The 23539-nt window shown below is 43.4% G+C and overlaps 1 protein-coding gene across 4 annotated transcripts in view; it reads right to left on the bottom strand.

The window, feature by feature from the left end:
• LOC106580907 (A-kinase anchor protein SPHKAP) overlaps positions 1 to 23539 on the bottom strand; it is a 102667-nt gene that overhangs the window by 15704 nt on the left and 63424 nt on the right. For all 4 annotated transcript variants that reach the window (XM_014162441.2, XM_014162445.2, XM_014162446.2 and 1 more), the window contains exons 4-7: positions 15092 to 15151; positions 14581 to 14724; positions 13667 to 13919; positions 8241 to 11727 (exon numbers count right to left, since the gene is read on the bottom strand). In XM_014162441.2, coding sequence (XP_014017916.2) covers positions 8241 to 11727; positions 13667 to 13919; positions 14581 to 14724; positions 15092 to 15151 — 3944 coding nt within the window. The remainder of the gene's footprint in view (positions 1 to 8240; positions 11728 to 13666; positions 13920 to 14580; positions 14725 to 15091; positions 15152 to 23539) is intronic.

The following is a 23539-nucleotide window of genomic DNA, read 5'->3' as shown; positions in this document are numbered from 1 at the left end:
ATTCACTTACCTTTGATGATCTTTATCAGAATGCACTACCAGGAATCCCCGTTCCACAATAAATGTTTGTTTTGTTCGATAGAGTCCATCCTTTATGTCCAAATACCTCCTTTTTTGTTCGCGCCTTCAGTTCACAAATCCAAATTCACGACGCGCAGGTCAGACGAAAACGACAAAAATTCTATTACAGTCCGTAGAAACATGTCAAACGATGTATAGAATCAATCTTTAGGATGTTTTTATCATAAATCCGCAATAAAGTTTCAACCGGAGAAATCCTTTGTCTTCAGAAATGCAATGGAACTGAGCTACCTCTCACGTGAGCGGGCATGGCTGAGGCTCATGCCCTGCTGGCAGTCATCTGACTCCAGGAGCTCTCATTCATCCCCACTTCACAGTAGAAACCTCAAACAAGGTTCTAAAGACTGTTGACATCTAGTGGAAGCCTTAGGAAGTGCAAAATGACCCCACAGACACTGTAGTTTGGATAGGCAATCACTTGAAAAACTACAAACCACTTCCCGTTTGGATTTTGTCTCAGGTTTTTGCCTGCCATATGAGTTCTGTTATACTCACAGACATCATTCAAACAGTTTTAGAAACTTCAGAGTGTTTTCTATCCAAATCTACTAATAATATGCATATCTTAGTTTCTGGGCGTGAGTAGCAGGCAGTTTACTCTGGGCACGTCAGTCATCCAAGCTACTCAATACTGCCACCACCCATAAGAAGTTAAGAGAGGAAAGGAAAAGAGAAGAAAGAACGAAGTTAGAAAAGAAAGAACAGAAAGGACCAGAGTATCTAATAGTAACTCTCGGGGTAATTGTAGACAAGCATAAAGGAGGCTTTAAGGGGAAGAGACCTAAGGGAGAAGGGAATAAATGGACAGGATCAGACGATAGAAAGTGTTTCAATTGCGATAAGACAGGTCATTTCGCCCGGGAGTGTAAGGCTCCCTGTAAACATTGTGACCGAGTAGGACACAACCACCGAAACTGCAAACATAAGGGGAAGGACAGGCGCGACATTCGGGAGAGAAAGAGAGAGACAGAGACAACGAGAGCGAGAGTAGAGAGATATGGAGATGAGACAGCACCAATTCTTTTAAGGTTTTATCTTTGTTAAAACAACAGGATTCTTTCTTCTGGAACGGATGGAAGTCACCTAAAGTTCGTATGTTTAAGGAGACATAGGAGAACACGTCTACATTTATATTAAATGCCTGGGATTAAATATCACTGATTCCTTACGCTGAGAAATGTACTACATTTGCGACAGAAAAACATTTGTTGCATTTAGTGGGGTAACAGGAACAATCTAAGGAGAAAAAGCTATCGCATATTTGTTGGACATGGGTCTAGTAATGATACCAGGATAATTGTATCTAAGGGTAGCGCATGTTCAATTAAGTACAAATAAACATTGAGGAAGTTTAAAACTAATGATTTGAGGGAATACAGTGGAATTATCATTATTGTTAGGTTTTGTTTGCTATAATCTTGGGGAGAGTAAGTGAGATAGAGCCCGAAAACTACCAAATTGAAAAGGCCTGGCAAGTTTTTGTTTTTACCTTCGAGTTTGCAAATACCCACACACAACACATAGTGTATAACTATTTGTTGGTATTTTTAAAATACTATGTTTGATTGTGTGTTCTATTTCCTCTGGGTTTGGTGAGATTTCCATTTGTCTTAGTGCAAAGGTATCTTAAAGGGGCACGCACACACATGTAATTTTAGAAGTTTTTATTTTCTGAGTTTTAATTAAACACGTGAATTCTTTTGATAAAGGAATGTTCTGGGAACCTGGGATACAACATGTAGGAAATGTTTGACAGTTTTTCGTTAAATTGTCTAATATAGTAAGAAACACTTCTTTGAAGGGTTTGTATGACCTATGACCTCTATCATGACTTTCCATTGTGGTTTGATCAGCCTCATTGGAATGCCATTTGGATAATGAATGTAAGGATTTGGATAATGAATGTAAGGTCATTTGTAATACTGATTTTAAGGTCATTTGTGTAATTGATAAGTATGATGGAGTTCAAAATTCTTAGACATATTTGTAATTTCAACCTATGAGAAGAAAGAAAGGGCATTGCCTTTGACTAAGGGTAGGCTTCCTTAAGTCTATTTTCCTATGACCATAAGGGTACAATAATTTTTCTTTGGGGAGTTTTTCAGGGTAGTGATTATTTGAAATTTTGTCTTATCTTTTGACCAGTAGCAGTTTTTTTATACATTACTCTCATGGAGAATTATGTGTTAAAAATGGGGCGAAGGTAGGTTTACAAAAAATTGTCCTAAGGTTATTTTGAAACTCCCACTATTTTGGCTTAACTTCTATGGGCTAGGTGGGACGCCAGCATCCCACCTGCGGGACACAGCCAGTGAAATATCAGGGCGGCAAATTCAAAAACAACAAAATGTCATAATTCAACTTTCTCAAACATACGACTATTTTACACCATTTTAAAGATACACGTCTCCTTGATGTAACCACAATGTCTGATTTCAAAAAGGCTTTACAGCGAAAGCAAAACATTAGATGATGTTAGGAGAGTACATAGACAAAAATAATCAAACAGCCATTTTCCAAGCAAGGACATGTGTCAATAAAACCCAAAACACAGCTAAATGAAGCACTAACCTTTGACGATCTTCATCAGATGACACTCCTAGAACATTATGTTACACAATACATGTATGTTTTGTTCGATAAAGTTGATATTTATATCCAAAAACAGCATTTTACATTGGCGCGTGATGTTCAGAAAATATTTTGCCTCCAATACTGCCGGTGGATCAGCACAACAATTTACAAAAATACTCATCATAAATGTTGATAAAATATTAAACTGTTATTCAAAGAATTATAGATGATCATCTCCTTTATGCAACCGCTGTGACAGATTTCAAAAAAGCTTCACGGGGAAAGCACACTTTATAATAATCTGAGTACTGCGCTCAGAAAAATACACCAGGCAATACAGATACCCGCCATTTTGGAGTCATCTAAAATCATAAATAGCATTACAAATATTCACTTACCTTTGATGATCTTCATCAGAAGGCACTTCCAGGAATCCCAGGTCCACAATAAATGTTGTTTTGTTCGATAAATTCCATAATTTATGTCCAAATAACTCCTTGTTGTTTGCGCATTCAGTAAACTACTCCAAATGTAGGAAGCGCGCCGAAAATGTCAAGACAAAAAGTGATATTTACGTTCGTTGAAACATGTCAAACGTTGTAAAACATCAATCTTTAGGGCCTTTTTAACGTAAAACTTCAGTAATATTCCAACCGGACGATTCCAGTGTCTTGAAAAACGTTATGGAACACAGCTACCTCCTCACATGAACGCGCTTAATTGTGGCCTGTCATTCTCTCGGTCATCAGACTCCAGGAGGTCTTGTTCGCGCTCTGTTGATTGCAAAAGCCTGAAACACGTTCTAAAGACTATTGACATCTAGTGGAAGCCTTAGGAAGTGCAAATTGAACCCTAAGTCACTGTATACTGAATAGGCCCAGTCTTGAAAAACTACAATCCACTTCCTGGTTGGATTTTTTCTCAGGTTTTTGCCTGCCATATGGGTTCTGTTATACTCACAGACACCATTAAAACAGTTTTCGAAACTTCAGAGTAGTTTCTGAGCCAGAGTAGTAACCTGTTTAAATTGGGTACGTTTTTCATCCGGCCGTGAAAATACTGCCCCTTAGCCCAGACAGGTTAAGGAATGTTTAGTGACCTAGCTAAGTTTTATTTTCCCTTAGGTAGTTAGCTGTTGTAAGTAGATTATATTTTTGTGAGAAATTTAACACAACAAGGCTGTGAAATTGATATAATAGTATTATTATATGTTGTTGTTGAATAAGATTATAAAGTTAGCAAGAATAAGTTTTAATTATGGTAGACTTATGTTAAGTATTTAGGACATATTTTAGCCAACAGGACAGGGAAATGGATAGAGAGAAAAACAGTGATTTTATAAGCGTTAAAATTAATTATGAAAAGAAATATGATGTAGTTCTTAGGGATGGCAAATTACTGTAGATAATGGATCCCACATTATGCAACATATATTAAATTATTGATGGGACTGATTTAACCTGTTAGGGCTAGGGGGCAGTATTTACACGGCCGGATAAAAAACGTACCCGATTTAATCTGGTTATTACTACTGGCTGGGTTCAGCCATGGCCTGCAAAGTCATCACTCAACGTTCTGCCACCTTCTGAGAGCCTATGGGAGCCGTAGGAAGTGTCACGTTACAGCAGAGATCCTCAGTTTTCAATAAAGAGAGTGTAGAAGGCCAAGAAATGGTCAGAGAGGGCGCTTCCTGTAAGGAATCTTCTCAGGTTTTTGCCTGCCATATGAGTTCTGTTATACTCACAGACACCATTCAAACAGTTTTAGAAACTTTAGGGTGTTTTCTATGCAAATCAAACAACTATATGCATATTCTAGTTTCTGGGCAGTAGTAATAACCAGATTAAATCGGGTACGTTTTTTATCCGGCCGTGCAAATACTGCCCCCTACCCTAGAGAGGTTAAAGTAATGACTAAAGAATTCCACCCTGAAATGTATAAGACTATGTGAAATGTATTAGAATTATAAGACTATAATCCAATAATGTGTGGGTGAGACAAGGGTGAGAAATGGACAGAGAACAACTGAACTGCACATGACCTGGTTATGACTCTGAAAACTGATAACAGCAAAGAGGGCCCTTCCAAGGCCTCTCTAATCTGAGGAGGAGAGGAACAGCGAGAAACTGCCAAGGTTGGTAGAAAAGTGATGTTTGTGTGTGTGTGTGTGTGTGTGTGTGTGTGTGTGTGTGTGTGTGTGTGTGTGTGTGTGTGTGTGTGTGTGTGTGTGTGTGTGTGTGTGTGTGTGTGTGTGTGAGAGAGAGAGAGTTTGAAATGATTGTGTATGCATTTTTGACTTGAGAACGTTCTCTGAATAAAGAGTTTGCCTTTTGCAGTATCTGAGACTTTGCCTAATTCTTATTCTGAACCCGGGATTTACAACCTCGGGTGAATTGGTCAAAGCTATAAAATAGTTCGGTTAGAACATTGGGATAAAATTCTCGTGACTGTATTATGGTTATTGTGAGTGTAGTTCCCAAATGTATCCAAGTGTTGCTTCTCTTTCTCTCTCGCTTTCTATCTCTCTCTTTAACTCTCCATCTTGTGTAACAAGTGTCATATTGTGTTAGTCCACTAGGGACTTGTTTTCATCGTATTAAGTTTATAATCAATAACCTATACCGTGTGTGTGTGTGTATCCTATGTTATGTAGTTTGTGTGGTACGGAATGATTAGTAAGACTCAGGTTTGTGCAGATTCACGAAGTCTGTGACATTCAGAATAAGACTGATATGAGGAAATTATTAATTAGTGACTGTTATGATATCTTTATATTCTTGAGTTAATTCAGAAGACGTTAACTTTTGGTGCCCCAAATTGGTGCCTCAAATTCCTAATTAGTTCATTGTTACATGATTAATTTAATCTAATAACAATTAAACATAGTAGGGAATTATTCAATGAATAACAGTCATCACATTAACCTCTTACATCTAGATGTTCCGCTAGCGGAACACCTGCTCCAATATCCAATGATAGGCGTGGCGCGAATTACAAATTCCTCAAAAATACAAAAACTTCAATTTTTCAAACATATGACTATTTCACAGCATTTTAAAGACAAGACTCTCTTTTATCTAACCACACTGTCCGATTTCAAAAAGGCTTTACAGCGAAAGCAAAACATTAGATTATGTCAGCAGAGTACCAAGCCAGAAATAATCAGACACCCATTTTTCAAGCTAGCATATAATGTCACAAAAACCCAGAAGACAGCTAAATGCAGCACTAACCTTTGATGATCTTCATCAGATGACACACCTAGGACATTATGTTATACAATACATGCATGTTTTGTTCAATCAAGTTCATATTTATATCAAAAAACAGCTTTTTACATTAGCATGTGACGTTCAGAACTAGCATACCCCCCGCAAACTTCCGGGGAATTTGCTTACAATTTAATAAATTACTCACGATAAACGTTCACAAAAAGCATAACAATTATTTTAAGAATTATAGATACAGAACTCCTCTATGCACTCGATATGTCCGATTTTAAAATAGCTTTTTGGTGAAAGCACATTTTGCAATATTCTAAGTACATAGCCCAGCCATCACGGGCTAGCTATTTAGACACCCGGCAAGTTTAGCACTCACCAATATCAGATTTACTATTATAAAAGTTTGATTACCTTTTGTTGTCTTCGTCAGAATGCACTCCCAGGACTGCTACTTCAATAACAAATGTTGGTTTGGTCCAAAATAATCCATCGTTATATCCGAATAGCGGCGTTTTGTTTGTGCGTCCCAGACACTATCCGAAATGGTAAATCAGGGTCGCGCGCATGGCGCAATTCGTGACAAAAAAAATCTAAATATTCCATTACCGTACTTCGAAGCATGTCAACCGCTGTTGAAAATCAATTTTTATGCCATTTTTCTCGTAAAAAAGCGATAATATTCCGACCGGGAATGTCCATTTAGCTAAACAGAGGAAAGAAAACAAAGCTTTCGGCCGACGCGGGCACGAGCCTGAGTTTCACAGTACTGTAACCAGCCACTACCCAAACGCGCTACTTTGTTTCAGCCAGAGCCTGCAAAGCCACGATTCAGCGTTTTGCCGCCTTCTGAGAGCCTATGGCAGCCGTAGGAAGTGTCACGTTATAGCTAAGATCCTCACTCTTCAATAAACAGAGACAAGAAGAACGACAACTTGTCAGACAGGCCACTTCCTGCATGAAATCTTCTCAGGTTTTTGCCTGCCATATGAGTTCTGTTATACTCACAGACACCATTCAAACAGTTTTAGAAACTTTAGGGTGTTTTCTATCCAAAGCCAATAATTATATGCATATTCTAGTTACTGGGCAGGAGTAGTAACCAGATTAAATCGGGTACGTTTTTTATCCTGCCGTGAAAATACTGCCCCCTAGCCATAACAGGTTAATTCTAGTCACGTCACGACACGGATAATTCCAGGGTAACAGAAGGATGCTGAGATTTTTCACTTTAAATGTATGCCAAACAAAAAACAATAATTTAAAAGTTAAACAAACCATACAACTCTATGCAAAAGGACAACTTTTAACAATTTCCACAGACATTTTTACAAAAAACATTTACTTGAAGAACAGTGCAGATGCAAAGTTTGGTAACAGAATGATGGCACAAGCCATTGCTTTTTGTTTGACAAACATTTTAATCTGAGCATCATTCTGTTAGCGTGGAATTGCCCTAATCCAAAACAAACTGCAAATGCATCTCACAAGTCACAAGCTTGATGAAGTCATTGCCTGCAAGAAATAAGGGACCAAACATTTTTGCTTCACTGTCCAAATACATATGGGGAGTGTATATATATACACACACACACACACACACACACACACACACACATATATATATATATATATATGTGTGTGTGTGTGTGTGTGTGTGTGTGTGTGTTGTGATATATATACACTCCCCCATATGTATTTGGACAGTGAAGCAAAAATGTTTGGTCCCTTATTTCTTGCAGGCAATGACTTCATCAAGCTTGTGACTTGTGAGATGCATTTGCAGTTTGTTTTGGATTAGGGCAATTCCACGCTAACAGAATGATGCTCAGATTAAAATATATATATATATATATGTGTGTGTGTGTGTGTGTTTGTATGAATGTTTGGTTCCCAAGGAGGACTATGAAAAATAATGCCATGCAAGTGAACGTTGTTCCATCATGAGCTCTCTCTAGCTTTGTCTGTCTTCTCCCATCTTTCTTTAACTATTTGTCTGTCTGTCTGTCTGTCTGTCTGTCTGTCTGTCTGTCTGTCTGTCTGTCTGTCTGTCTGTCTGTCTGTCTGTCTGTCTGTCTGTCTGTCTGTCTGTCTGTCTGTCTGTCTGTCTGTCTGTCTGTCTGTCTGTCTGTCTGTCTGTCTGTCTGTCTGCTCTCATATTTCTTTAACTCTTTGCTCACTCTCTCTCTCTCTCTCTCTCTCTCTCATCAAAAGCAGTTTGACAGTCTGCAGCCTTTGATAGCCTTGTGATGCTCTCATCTCCACTGATGATGCCCCTTTGCTGTGAAGAGCTGTGAGAGCCTGTTTGTGTGGTTGAGGGTGGGATTGACTCACAGGGGAAACGTGAACTGAGAGAGGACTTACCTGCTGCGCCTCACCGAGGCCCTCTCAGCGCGCCACTGGGCTGTCCCCTCAGGGGGCGTTGGGTCCCAGGGTTGGCGCCCGGCCCTTTCCACCGGGTCCCCAGACTCTGGATCGTCCCTTTGATCTGTCTCGATGTGGATCACCGGTACAGGGACCTCCCTGGGTCCCCTTATGGGGGGCCCCGCTGCTGTACATGTGCTGTCTCCGCCCCCTCCTGGTTGCTCCTGACTGGCTCTGCTCCGAGTGCAGCCAGGGCGGGACTGTTTGAAGCCCCTCCTCCTCTCCCCCACGGGCATGTGTTGCTGTCGCCCCACCATGCCACCTCCTCCGGCCCAATCCCCTTCCTGCAGGACAGACTTCCCGGTTTCCACGATGTCTGCAGCCAGGCGGTTGGCATATTGCAGCACTTGGGTCTGGGACTCTGCATCCACCAGGTCAATGCTGTCCTCCGGGTCCGCAATGATCTTGTTCTTCCGCATCAGGGACTCAATGGAGCTGGACCAGGTCTCGTGGATCAACATGTCAGTGATCTGGTCCGTCTGTCCCCGCTGGTACAGACAGGAGTCAGACTTGCACAGGCCCGTGGCAGACACCTGTACTGAGTTGGTGGGGTAGATGTTGAGCGTGTCCCCGTGCACATTGCGGACAAAGCCGTCAAAGGAGTTGGCCTTGATGGGCGAGTTGACTGTCAGCCTGGAGTCTGAGAAACGTCTGTCCGGCACGGAGGACTGACGGATACAGAAGAGGGTTCTGGGAGATGGAGGCAATAGGCTGTTGCTCCACTCTTTAGTTCTGCCCATACTGTAGTCTTTGCTCTCCTTATCCATGTCTTTGAGCATGAACCTGTAGAACTCCTCAGTGATGCTCTCCGTACTGGACTGCTTTGACAGACAGGAGGTGGTCCTCACATTGAGGTGGCCATTCTTCTTGGTGGCCGCCTGCTGCACGGCTGCTGCCAGGATGCTGCTGGCGTTCTGCCCGGCGTAGTAGTCCAGGAGCAGGTCGAAGCCCCGGCCCTCCATCTCCATCTGGTTCACCATGAAGCGGGAGAACTCGTCAGTGATGCTCTCGCAGCTGGACTGCTTGGAGATGGAGCCTCCCCTGCTCAGGTTCTGGCCCAGCCGGCTGCCGGGGCCTAGGGTGTTGGGTGTACCCGGGGGGCCTGCGTCCTCCTCTGGGATGCTTTCATAGCTGGCGGCCTTGCCCCGGCTCCACCGCTCACACTGCAGCCGGCTGCGGGTCTGCTGGCCGGGCTTGGAGGTGTCAACCACATTGAGCTCGGGGCAGTTCATGATGCGGGCAGTGACCTCAGAGGCAAAGAGTGCGAAGGGATCAAGAGTCTGGGGCATGTCATCCAAGTTGACCGTCTCGTCCACCACGCGGTTGACCAGGCACTCCATCAACTCGGGCTGCTCCTCAGTCTTTCTCTTGATCTCACTGAGGCGCGGTGGCCGGTGCTTTTTGGATGCCACACCGCCATTCTGGCCCTCCTTTCTGCGGAGGGCCGTGCAACAGGAGGGCAGTAGGTAGCTCCCCTCGGGGTAGTAGCCGGCTGCACCCTTCAGGGCACAGAACCACGGCTGCTTCCCGCTGGAGTTCTCCAGGCAGATGGCGGCCAGCTCAGTGGCCATGGAGACCACAGTGGTGGCCAGATCATCAGCGAAGTAGTTGATGGGGGTAGTTCTGGACTCTGAGTCCATCTTTAGGCAGACCAAGGCCCCTGTGGAGGAGGAGCTAAAAGAGGACTGAGGGGTCAGAGAAGACTGTCTGCTGTCTGTACTGGCTATCAATCTTTTCTCTGTGCCCAGGGATGAAGAGACCTGGTGGGCTAAGCTCTCTGGAAAAGGTTCTCTGATGTTTCCTCTGGCCTGCTGGCCCTGGAGGTCATAGCAGTCCTTAATAGAGGACGAGACTTTAGTCGGAGCTTGTCTGCGCTGCTGCTGCTCTCTGATATGTGGTGAGCTGTGAGACTCATAAGGTTCACTCTCCCTCTCCTCCAGTCCATATTTCTCCTCCCTAATCCCGGAGTAGATGGGTGTCTTATCTGCCCATTGGGCTTCACAATTATCAGGCTGGCTGGAGCCAACGAAGCACTGTAATTGGCTTAATGGTTCCTTGGTGGTGGCGGCCGCCTCATAGTCCCTGAAGCCGACATCACCCTCTTGTCTGTCAAACGACCCTATATCACGTTTGGAAATGTCACCGATCCGCTTTGAAGTGAGACATAGGATGTCGAAGAGCACATTGCTCACGCTCTCCTGCAGAAAGCCCTGGATATCAGTGACGTCTTTGTCCGGGCCTTCCAGTTGTTTTTTCTTTTTCGCTTTCTCGAATGCGTGTTTGAAGAGGCCGTCGGCCACTTCGCTGATGAAATTGTCCACCTCTGTCTCGTCCATCTTGTCCGGACATGACTTTTTGGGAGACGTGATGCCATCCACAATCCTGTTGTGGGTGGACTCCAGTAGATGGGCCACACTCTTGTAGTCCTGGGGCTGAGCCAGCACCCCTGCTGCCTCCTTGTGAAGAACTTCAGCAATGCTGGTGCGGAAGGCCTCGATGCTGGTCCCCTCGGCCACGCTGCAGTGGAGGGTGATAGCTGTGGAGGCTTGCGCTGCAGATAGGAGCCCCACGGAGGCGGCCGAGTAGACCTCGGTGGTGGAGTCGTCTTCTGACTCGCAGACCACCTCCCCGGCCTCTTCAGCTAGCTCCACCACAGCTACCGCCCCCGCCACCTGGGCCATCCCGCACATGGCTGAGGAGAAGGAGTAGTCAGTGCCCCTCTGTCCCTCTCTCTCCATGTCCTCCTCTGTTGGCTCCATTGCCAGCTGCTCTGCTACCTGTGGGCTGGAGATGGTGCCGATGACACTGGCAGCGCATGCCAGGGCCTGCTGCAGGGCTTTGGTGGGGTGGCGTCCAGTGGTAGTGGTGGTAGGGAGGAAGTCATGGGTCTCTGGTCCATGTTCCGCCGGTACCTGCATGGCAGTACCACCATCAACACCAACACCATGCTTCAGAGCCACGTGAGAGGCTTGAGTACCCAGCCACTCTGGCAGGCCCTCACAGCTATCCGGGCTCTGCACTATGACGATCTTGGGGAGCTCAAAAGAGCAGGCGCGTGCCCGACAGGGCTCCTCTGCTCCTGTCCAGGCAAGGCCGGTGGGGGGGTGGTGGCTGCCGGGGGACATGCTCACAGCGGCCTCAGGTGCGAAGGATGGTTCGTCCTGAGACAGGCGGATGAAGGCGTCCTGCAGTACCGACTCGGCCAGGTTGGTGGCGTAATAGCCAGCCGACTCCTTGGTGTGATGACTGCTAGCTCTCGCTGGTGCCCTTCCTCCTCGTTTCTTGGTGGCTGGGGGAGCGCAGATGGTCACCTTGGAGTCCTCGCTGTCCTGCCACTGGTGCTGGCCCAGGTGTCCCCTCTGACACGCCGGTCTGTCGCTGTGTGCTACATCTAACAAGTCCTCTGCCACATCACTGCACTCTGGCTCTGAGGGGAGAAAGAGAGAGAGAGGCATGTCCAGACCTGTTAGAAAGTACTTCCATCAAATTCCCAATGTGCCAGAGTAAGAGCGATGACAACCCAGCTCTGGTTTAACCAAGCTAGCAATATCACCAGACTTTCACTGAGCAGTATTTACCCACTCAAACATAACTATAGCTACCAACCAAACCCTAGCTGGTCCCAGTTATGTTTGTGCTGTCTTACCAATGACCATAAGAGTTGGCTACACAGGCTACAATACAACACAAACAGATCTGGGAACAGGCTAACTTACCCCCATGCAAAGTAAAAAAGAGCAACCTCCTATCCGAGGCTTGATCTGATAATGAATATTACTGGTACATTGACTCAAAGGAGAACCTTCACACAGTGTTGGTTCTAAATTCATACAGGCAGGGATGGGAACAATACAAAACGAAATGCAATAAAGATCCATGTATCAAAATAAACAACAAAATACTGCTTTGTAATGTATTTAATTAAAATACAAAAATACATTTGCAAGTAGCCGGCCCGAAGAACAACAAAATTCTCAGTATCGGTTACAAAAACGTTTTTAATGCAATGACTGTGATATCTTGTTGTTTAACTACCTTAGTTGAGCAAGTCACTCTGGATAAGCGTGTCTGCTAAATGACCAAAATATAAATGTATATGTGAAAATGAACAAACCAAAATGAACTGCAAAGCAGGCTGTTTATTGTTTTGGGGCGGAGCTCATTAGAATAATACTCGGCATGCTTTGCAATTGTTCATTTTTACATATACATTTAGTTCATTTAGCAGATGCTTTTATCACACTGTAGTGCTCTTAGACTTCTGATACCAATGCAGGGTGAAAGGGGGGCCACAAAATGTGAACCGTTATAAATTACAGTATTTTGACAATTCAATATACATTGGAGTGTAATTCAGCCTAGTGTAATTCAAATGACAAAATACTCATAAGTAATTAAAATAAGTATTTCAAATACATGTAACAGTAATACTGCCCATCTCTGCTTACAGGAGATTCATATTATAGATAAAGGGAGACTTGTCACTGTGCAGAAAAGCACCGCCAAACTCAGGGCCATATACTGTATATTAATCTCAATCATGACAGGCATTGATCTATTCTACTGTACGTGCCCTCAGCTGCACGGCACACCATGCGAGGCACAAACGCTCTAAGGAGCTACACAGCCAGCCAGCCACAGAGAAGTGTTTTTCAAGATAAAGACTGACAGGCACGAGAGAACAAGAGAACAACAGCTGAATGCCTGTCGTTCCCTTTTGAAATGAGACGAGGGACATCTTCAGTGGTAAGAATAGTGTTCAAGGAACATGTAGACTATTTGTGATTCGGAAAGTATTCAGACCCCTTGACTTTTTCCACATTTTGTTACGATACTTTGCCATTATGGGGTATTGTGTGTAGATTGGTGAGAATTATATATTTTAGAATAAGGCTGTAACGATATTTTTTGTTGTTGAAAAAGTCAAGGGGATCTGAATACTTTCCGAATGCACTGTACATACTGAAGATGCTATAATAACACTACATCAATAACAACTTTGATTTTTATTGAAGTTGTTATCGGCAAAAGTGGTTACAGCACCTATGCATTGACCTGTTTTGAGAGTAGGCTACTGAATAATGTATTACCTTACAAAAATGTCCGATTTTTCCTCCCAAAAGGAGTGCTTCACATTAGTATATTTGTAAATAATAAATGATTTATCCCATTTAGCAGACACTTTTGTCAAAAGTGAACTAGAACAGTAACTGAGATCGACATTTTCATATTTGCTATCCTCATGCTATTCAAACTTAGCCATATAGGACTACATTACTCTACTTTAATATTCACCACATATGTCAGTAAAATTCATTGAACTCAAATACAGTACATGGGTATTCAAAAGGATCAGAATAAATCACCGTTTCGTAAGCCGTCATCCTCGCTGTCATCCCCCAGGTGTTCTGAGGCAGTGAGGAAGTCCTCCTCTATGGATGAGAAAGAGCGGTTGGTGTCATCATCCAGCCTCTGCCCTGCCATCATCGTCCCCTGGGACCCCTGCCTCTCCTGACCCCACTGTAGCCCGATTAGAAACTTGTTGATCTCATAGATGATGCTGGTGGGCCGCCGGCCCCCAGCACACTGGACCAGGCACACATCTGTACCCCTCTGGCCCTGGAGACAATACACACACACACACACACACACACACACACACACACACACACACACACACAGGTACAAATATGCACACACACATTTTTTTATTTTTAAAAATGTTTATTTCATATTTTTATTACCCTTTTTCTCCCCAATTTTGTTATATCCAATTGGTAGTTACAATCCTGTCTCATCGCTGCAACTTTCGTACGGACTCGGGAGAGGCGAAGGTTGAGAGCCGTGTGTCCTCTGAAACACAATCCAGCCAAGCCGCACTGCTTCTTGACACAACGCCCGCTTAACCCGGAAGCCAGCTGCACCAATGTGTTGGAGGAAACACCGTACACCTGGCGATCGTGTCAGCGTGCATTGCTTCTGGCCCGCCACAGGAGTCGCTAGTGCGCGATGGGACAGGAACATCCCTGCCGGCCAAACCCTCCCCTAACCCGGACGACGCTGGGCCAATTGTGCGTCGCCCCATGGGTCTCCCGGTAAAGACTTCAATAATTGATGCATTCTACCTTGTTTGCTCGTGTAATACTCAGAGCTGATCAGACAGTGGATGGATTTGGGATGGAGGGATCTCAACAAACCATTAATATAAAATGACATGGAAGATGAAGTGTGTGTGTGTGTGTGTGTGTGTGTGTGTGTGTGTGTGTGCGCTCGCGCTCACCTGTGTGTGGGTGGGGTACTGGTGAGGGTGAGAGGGGTCCGGAGTCTCCAAACCACCGAGCAGCAGGATCTCGTTCACCTTGGGCTGTCGCACGCTCAGAGAGTCGACCAGCTTGGGCAGGTCTGGAGAGATTGAGGCCAGTTTCTAGAGGAGAGAGAGACGTCGCCCACAGTCACAATGACAGTCACACAGGCAGTCATCACCAGAACAAACCTGCTAATTACCTAAACAAATCAACCCCTCTCACCCAGGCTAATTATCCTGAATCCATGGCAACAGAGCCAGTGTTTATGATAGTTAAGATAGACTGTGGGAACGGGATGAGAGGAAAGGAGAGGCGAGGAGAGAGGATGAGAGAAGGAGCAGAGGGGTTAATGGGTAGGGGGAGTTAAGGGGAGGAGGGAGGAAAGGAGATGAGAGGAGGAGGTAGGAGAGGGAAGAGAGGATATGAGAGGAAAGCATGGGTAGGGGGGAAAAGAGAGATGACAAGAGAAGAGGGGACCCAGCACACCTTGACGCAGCTGTTGTCGTGACGATCCACATTCTGCTGGTCCAGATTCACAAAGCAGATCTGCAATGAGAGGGAAAAAGATTCAGAACAGTGGTAATGTAAAGCTACAACAAACAAAAAAACATAGTGAGACCTGAGAGGTTAGCATCAAATAGTCCAGAATACTGACTGTGATGTAGCCAACCTTACTCCCCATTCCAATGACCTGACTTTACCCAGATAAAAGCATGATTACTCGTCTGACAGAGGAAGCAATCATACTGTGTTAGCCCTCACTGGCCATTACAAATCTCTAGCAGGACGTGATTTTGGAGGTATGGCAACGCGAGAATAAGCAGGACACAATAGGGCTAATTGGCACCCAGTCAGTCAGTCCCCAGGGAGCGAGCGACAGTCCCTACATACAGACTGATAGAATTTTACTGAATAGGTCCCAAATTAAACCCTATTCCCTATATAGTGCATTACGTTTGACCAGACCCCTTTTAGCCCTGGTCAAAAGAAGTGCACTATAAAGGGAATAAGGTGCAATTTGGAATGCAGAATAATTTCACTGATTGCTTTGCCATTGTTCATTCAGGGGTGGGTTTTCCAAAGCATTCATAGTTGCATTAGTATGTTATTTCACTTGCTGACCCAGACTATAGAACAGCAAAGTGCTACGAATGTTGTTCGTTCATGCATAGAAGATTGCCCGCCCTGTCAAACTTCGATTTTCATAAGTGTGACTCTGTCGTGCCAGTGCGGCTAGGTTTTGTGGAGAAAGTATGTAAAAGTTCATCTACAAATGCTTTGGGGAAGTATTAATCAATAATTGAGTTAATTAGAAAAGGGGTGTGAGGCATAGCCCTTGGTTGGTCACTTACTAATAAACACAGATAGCAGCCCCCCCCCCCCACCAGCTGTAACACACTATATAACCAGTTCCTATCTATCCTGCTCTCTCTATCTATTCATGCCAGATGAACTTACAGTGGCAAGAAAAAGTATGTGAACCCTTTGGAATTACCTGACCTTCTGCATAAATTGGTCATTTTAATCTTTATGATTAACTTCCCTATGTGACTCAATTAAGTAAAAGAACAAACGCTTGTGGGGTCCATCTTGTAGGCCTCTTATCTCTCCTCACACATGTCAATTAGGCTAATATGACTGTCTGGTTTGCCTGTGGGCTATATTCAGCATCTTATTCCCCTGCTTCCCACCATGTTTTTTCCCCTTCCTCTTTTCTTTTCCGTGGCACTCGTGTCCATGTTCCATGTTAATGGGTCTTCTTGGGTGAAGAGGGCATGTACGCTTCTGACTAACATCAAAAGAGAAGCAGAAGGAGAAATAAAAACAGAGGTAAATGATGCAGCGACTGGAACTGGATCGAATGGCCCAATCAGCTTAGAGATAAAACTGTTCTGTCTGCCAATCAGGCTGAATCTGTAGTTTGTTACTCTAACATGGATGTTAGTCTCTGTTATGAGTGGATTTGATTTTTTCATTTCCCTCTTTTACAAATTAATCTTGCACTTTACCCATGTTTTCTACATAATTTCTGCCTATTTCATTGATCTTTTATAAAAAGTAGTCTATAGGATGAAACAGTGAGCTAAACACCCCAAAGCTGAAAAAGGGACAGAATTAAACGGAGAAAACAAAACGGCGGGAGCAGCTTGAAAATTGGAGTGGCGCTCTTTATCAGGAGAGTCAAAATGTCCACCGGAGTGAAACAACACAGAACATTGCAATTTCACCATTTCACCCCTGTTTACATTATTACATACATATCACATCCAGCCTTTTCCCTGCCTTTTCCCTATTTTCAAGAAAGCCCACTATGGTACTTGTATAACCTCTTTTGAAGCTGTCTTATTATAATGGTGGTTCTATCAAGCCCAGGCGAGCTGAGGTATTGTGAAGGTTATCACATTAGTTGGGCTTATTGTGTCTTCCATGCAGGTCAAAGCAATTGCAGAGAAAAGTAAGGAGATGACTGTTGAAGACTGAGAAAGAGCGAGGGAGAAACAGTCCAAAAAAATAGGAGATGGTGCCCTTCCCAAGGACAAAATCATTTAACCCCATCACCATTAGGTGGGGGTGGCAATAGTCTGTAGCTCCAAAAATGGGTTTCGGGGTGAGAACTGTGTGCCATCTAGCCATCTCTGTTAGTGAGGCAGAGACCACAGATGTGAAAGAGGCTCCACCACTAAGTCTTCAGAGCAGACAGACGTTTATTAATCTCTGCCTGACTAACTGATGGAAACAGATAAAAAAAAATCAACATAGATGCTAGAGAATAGGGGTTCTTATTGGTTGTACACACAAGTTGTGTGTTGTGGATGTGCAATGTGTGTGTGTGTGTGTGTGTGATATGCACGTGTATGTATGATAAATAGGCCTGGACAATACCAGTATTGCAATATTTTTTCCATGGCAAGAATGAAAACACAAAGCAGGACAAACTATTTGGTCCTTTAAAAACCTTCTGTATGTAAAATAGTGTGACCTATAGCTTGGCAAATAAATGTAACTCTGGATGACAACATAATGTTTGTTTACAACAATAGAACTGTTTTCTTAAAGAAGTTAAATCCGCTTCGTGTTTAGTTTCCTTGCGACAATACGAACGAGCCTAATGATAAATGCTGCAATTTTGGCTCATCATTTATCTACAGTACCAGTCTAAAGTTTGGACACACCTACTCATTCAAGGGTTTTTCTTTATTTGAACTATATTCTACATTGTAGAACAGTAGTAAAGACATCAAAACTATGAAATAATACATATGGAATCATGTAGTAACCTGTCACGTCCTGACCAGCAGAGGGTGTAGTTGTGTAGTATTTTGGCCAGGACGTGGCAGAAGATGTCTGTGTATGTTTGTTCTGGGTTGTATGTTTCTATGTTGGTCTGTGTGGCTCCCGATCAGGGACAGCTGGTTATCGTTGTTCCTGATTGGGAGTCATATATTAGGTGTGTGTTTTTCACTTGGGTTTGTGGGTTGTTGCGCTAGCACTGCTATTGTTTTGTATGTATAGCCTGTCGTGAGTTGTTATTGTTTTTCCGTGTTTGCGTCATTCTTTACATTAAAAAGATGAGTATCCACATCCCGCTTGCATTTTGGTCATCCATTCCCAACGACAGCCGTTACATAACCAGAAAAAAGTGTTTAACAAATCAAAATAGATTTTAGATTCTTCAAAGTAGCCACCCTTTTCCTTGATGACAGCTTTGCACACTCTTGAAATTCTCCTAACCGGCTTCATGAGGTATTCGATTTCTTTCCTTCTTAATGCGTTTGAGCCAATCAGTTGTGTTGTGACAAGGTAGGGGTAAAATACCAAGTCCATATTATGGCAAGAACAGCTCAAATAAGCAAAGGGAAATGACAGTCCATCATTACGTTAATACATGAAGGTCATTCAATCTGTAAAATTTCAAGAACTTTGAAAGTTTCTTCAAGTGCAGTCGCAAAAACCATCAAGTGTTATGATGAAACTGGCTCTCATGAGGACCACCACAGGAAAGGAAGACCCAAAGTTACCTCTGCTGCAGAGGATAAGTTCATTACAGTTACCAGCCTCAGAAATTGCAGCCCAAATAAATGCTTCACAGAGTTCAAGTAACAGACACATCTCAACATCAACTGTTCAGAGGAGACTGTGTGAATCAGGCCTTCATGGCTGAATTGCTGCAAAGAAACCACTACTAAAGGACACCAATAAGAAGAAGAGACTTGCTTGGGCCAAGAAACATGAGCAATGAACATTAGACCGGTGGAAATCTGTCCTTTGTTCTGATGAGTCCAAATTTGCGATTTTTGGTTCTAACCGCCGTGTCTTTGTGAGATGCAAAGTAGGTGTGTGGTTCCCATCATGAAGCAAGGAGGAGGAGGTATGATGGTGTGGGGGTGCTTTGCTGGTGACACTCTCTGTGATTTAGAATACAAGGCAGACTTAACCAGCATGGCTACCACAGCATTCTGCAGCGATACGCCATCCCATCTGGTTTGCGCTTAGTGGGACAATCATTCGTTTTTCAACAGGACAATGACCCAACACATGTCCAGGCTGTGTAAAGGCTATTTGACCGAGAAGGAGAGTGATGCAATGCTGCATCAGATGACCTGGCTTCCACAATCACCCAACCTCAACCCAACTGAGATGGTTGGGATGAGTTGGACTGCAGAGTGAAGGAAAAGCAGCCAAAAAGTGCTCAGTAAACAATATGTGGGAACTCCTTCAAGACTGTTGGAAAAGCATTCCAGGTGAAGCTGTTTGAGAGAATGCCAAGAGTGTGCAAAGCTGTCATCAAGGTAAAGGATAGCTACTTTGAAGAATATAAAATATATTTTGATTGGTTTAACACTTTGGGTTACTACATGATTCCATATGTGCTATTTCATAGTGAAGACATCAAAACTATTATTCTACTATGTAGAAAATAGTAAAAATAAAGAAAAACCCTTGAATGAGTAGGTATGTCCAAACTTTTGACTGGAACTGTATGTGTGCATTTCCTCTCGTGTTGTGCCCCTGCTGAGGTGGCTTCCTGGTGATTTTTGCAGCGAGGAGCCATGAGGCAAACAGTGGTGGACAGTTTAGAGTAAAAAAAGAAAAAACAACACTTTCCTCTCTGTCTCAGTTAACATGCTGGTATTCATTCATTAGAAAACACTGTAGCAAAACATTTTGCCATTGATTCTTTTTTTAGGTAGTCCCTTTTTGTCTGTTTTGCAATGCAGTAGAATTTTAACAGTGAGGAAGCAACAGCAAATCTAGACTTGCCCAGAGTTAGCTTTTATTAGCAAAGTGAAGATAAGTGGGCGAAAACTGTACAAATATTTCCCCAAAGAATAAACAGGACAATTAACAAAAGGTAGGCCTAATAAACTTATCGGAATCAAAAATAGCTCTAACAAAAGAAAACCCAGGCTTCAATCTTGCAGATTTGATCCCTACACAGGCTCAAGGGGAACCTGGGAGGGCGGGTCTTCTGGCGCCAGTACCCCTTGAAAGTCTTCAGATGTAAACCCCAAAACGTTTCTACCGCAGCCACAATAATGTCCAGTTTCTTAGACTTCGTTGAGACTTGTGCCGTACAGTTTACAGTATAACTGTGGCAATGAATGACACAAAATCAAACTTTGTAACACACAGGGTATCTTTTACCTGCCAGAAACCATTTACTACAGGCTGTGGTGTGTCCACTACCATATCTTCACTAGCATCACTTGTTTTCTCAATTCTTTTAATCGCATAGGAGATTTGATTGACCGCTCTAACTTTTGCCACCTCAATCTCCTTCCCCCTTACAGGGCACTCCAGGAACTCGGGATCATAATTCCCACCACAATTGCAACACCGTCATCTTTCTACATACCATTCCTCAATATACTCTGTCCGTTTGCACACACATGAAACATGGCCAAATACTTCACAATTCTTACACAGCAATGGTTTGGGGACAAAAGCTCTTACAGCGTATCTTACATAACCAAGCTTCACATGCATAGGTATTTGCTCTTTATCAAAAAATAATTCACCCAGCGGGTCAGACACCGGGCACCTACCCCTTCAGGAATTTTCTTCTGGTATTCAACCCGATCATCTGTCGTCACCCCTGAGATGGCTCCTTTGACAGGTGCTCTACTCTGAAGTTCAAAACACAAAACTTGTGTTGTTCCGATTCTTTTGAGGCTCACTGCTGTTCTTCAGAAATACAATTAATCAAAATAAGACCACTCCTGGTCACTGACAGACTCCACTTTTCCCAGCTCATACTTTACCATTTGACACCTGAAACGGGTTTCCCACATATGCATCCTCCTCACCACCCCAACACCTCCTGCTACCCTCTCTATCCCCTTCCAATTCCAGTGTTTTACACACGTTTGTTTGTGTACTTTGCCCAGATCTCAGGCAACACACAGAAGTGTCGAGCTGAGGATGTGGCAGGTTGTGGCTCTGGGATGATGACTTTTATGTCGTCAAAGTAGTACCATACTTTTTCTCCCTCAAATCTGATGGATGGAATGAAAAATGTGTTCGCTCCAGCACAACTCATAGTGCCAACCTCATATTGACCATTTCCAATCTGGAAAGAAAGTAAAACAAAAATAGATTTAATAGGACTCATGATGTATCATCAACAACATGACATGTCCATACCACCAAATATTTGTACATACCTGTGTGATTGTGCCAGTTCTCCGTCATATTATACGAGGACCCACTTTCCCACTTCCAAAACTGACTCAGCATTCTCCTTTTCTGACTCCACATTGTCTCGGAAGTCAAATTCTTTTGAACTGAAGCATCCACAGGCAAAATCACAAAAGCAGGACACTTCTCGGTTGTGGATAAGGCCTGGTTTTGTCGATGTCAGCTTAAGGAGAAAAGAATAGTAATTTTAGGTGAAATTCAACTCAGACATTAAACTCAGACATACACATCATCCATTATTTGATATTAGTATAACATACTGAAAGCCAAAATATGTCACAAGTAGAGAATTATGCTCAAGGCTTGATATGATGCAACATCTAATGCTTGTATAAAGACAGAAAATAAAGACTATTATTGAAGCACTGTTTTGCACCTTTACACTTTACACACATACTGATGAAACTTCTAGAATCCAATGATCCAATATCTTTCAATCTTAAACCATCTCTCTTTTAGAGTTTGTAGGATATTTCCTCCAGGAACCCAGGTAAGTATATAAGTTTCTCTCTTTTAGTAACACCCATTATACATTCATAGCATGAACAGTAATTAACTACATTTTAATACTCAATTTACTTCCGTTTTAAACCATCTCTTGTTTACAGTTTACAGAATATTTCCTCCAGGAACCCAGGTAAGTATAAAGGTTGTTTTTAAAAGACATTCAGTTAAACACTCACCTGATGAATTCTCATCGTCCCAGGTACTGCCTTCAGGTACGGCGGTACGTACTAATCGCCACTTGTTTGGATGTCCTCCTGTTATTATCTATCAGCCAGGTTTTTCAGGGCGCCGCCCACTCCACCAGGAGCACCCTTTCCATGGGACGCGTCCGTGAAATTCCATGTTACATGCTTAAATCCTCACACGAGCGGCACTGTTGAGGCTAGATTAAAGTTGGTTCTATTCCGATATTGAGATGTGGGCCCATCTGAGATGAAGTGGATGTTCCTGGCATTTGGATGCTCCTCTTGTATGCTCCTCAGTACTGGGTCAAGGTGAGCCCATGTGGCTGTGGCGTCGTGCTGAAGACAGGCTGACAGCGATGCAAATGACTCCACCCTGCCCCCACCGAGATTAGATAACTCCAGTATGGAGTGTTACCTGCTGGTTGCCACCTCCAAAGTGAGTTTATTTTATTTCCCTGGTGTATTTACAAGCGTAGTTCTCACTGTAGTCTATGTGAACCACTACATCATTCTGGGTCAGTGTCTCTCTCAATCTCCTCAGTCTTTCAAACTGGTGCTTGATGTGTCTGGAGAAGTTTGAGAGGTGGTCCTGTGTGAGGTCCACCAGCTTTTCAATGGAGTTATGCCACTTCTCAAGAAACACTTTCCTCACTTCCTTCTATTCATTGGACCCATCTTTGCATTTCTTTGCTATTGGTACAGATTTAGTGACCCACTCCTCCCATACGATGATGTTTCCTTTTGTTGAAGGATCCAGATTTGCGTGAAATGTCTTATGCTTGCAATTGCTGCATGTCCTGTACATGCAGGACATGTCATCGTCACTACACACACTGGCCTGTACAGTGTCCCTTGGGGATGATGTTTCTATGACCCCAAGCTGGTGCAGCTTCTTTATCTTCAAGCCAAAGTTTTCATGCGTTTTGCAAGCACATGTTTCTCTGTCTGTGACTCTTCGCTTGCCAATCCAAAATGGCTTAAGTTTAAAGAATTGAGCCTTGGATTCTCAGACAGAAATATTCTATGAAGATTTGCCATAGTGTCCTTTAAGGCTCTCTTACGGAATATCTGGCAATTTTTTCGAATTTATCAGGATTTCCGGAGAAATTTGGAAAAATACTTAATCTTGATGAAGGAAGCAGCTAACAAGTGTGCACATTAGTCTTCTCTGGCTGTTATTGGGTAATGTTCTCTGATGACCTCTCTTTGTAGTTTTCTTCTGGACCTCTCTGCATTCCATGTTGACAAATACATGCTTCCTCTTGGCCATCATCTCAAGTCTTTTTAGTCTTTTCGTTAGGTTGACCAGCTCTTTGGTCCTCTCCAGCAGCTTCTCTTCTGTGTAGCGCAAATTTGACCTAAATTTTGATAGTGTTTTCTTTCTTCTGTTCCTCTTTTTGGGCGATTCCTTTAGGGTAGATGTCTTCATTGGCCCTGGTGTCTGTAGAGATATCTCTCTTCTTTTAGAAGTTGAGTTGATTGCAGGTACATTTACCTGCTGAGGTGAGAATGGCTGTTCTCTTGGGGAGGCTGTGTTTTCTTG

The sequence above is a fragment of the Salmo salar genome, chromosome ssa20 (genome assembly GCF_905237065.1).
Source record: "Salmo salar chromosome ssa20, Ssal_v3.1, whole genome shotgun sequence".
Taxonomy (NCBI): domain Eukaryota; kingdom Metazoa; phylum Chordata; class Actinopteri; order Salmoniformes; family Salmonidae; genus Salmo; species Salmo salar.
This window is presented reverse-complemented; position numbering and strand designations above follow the sequence as displayed.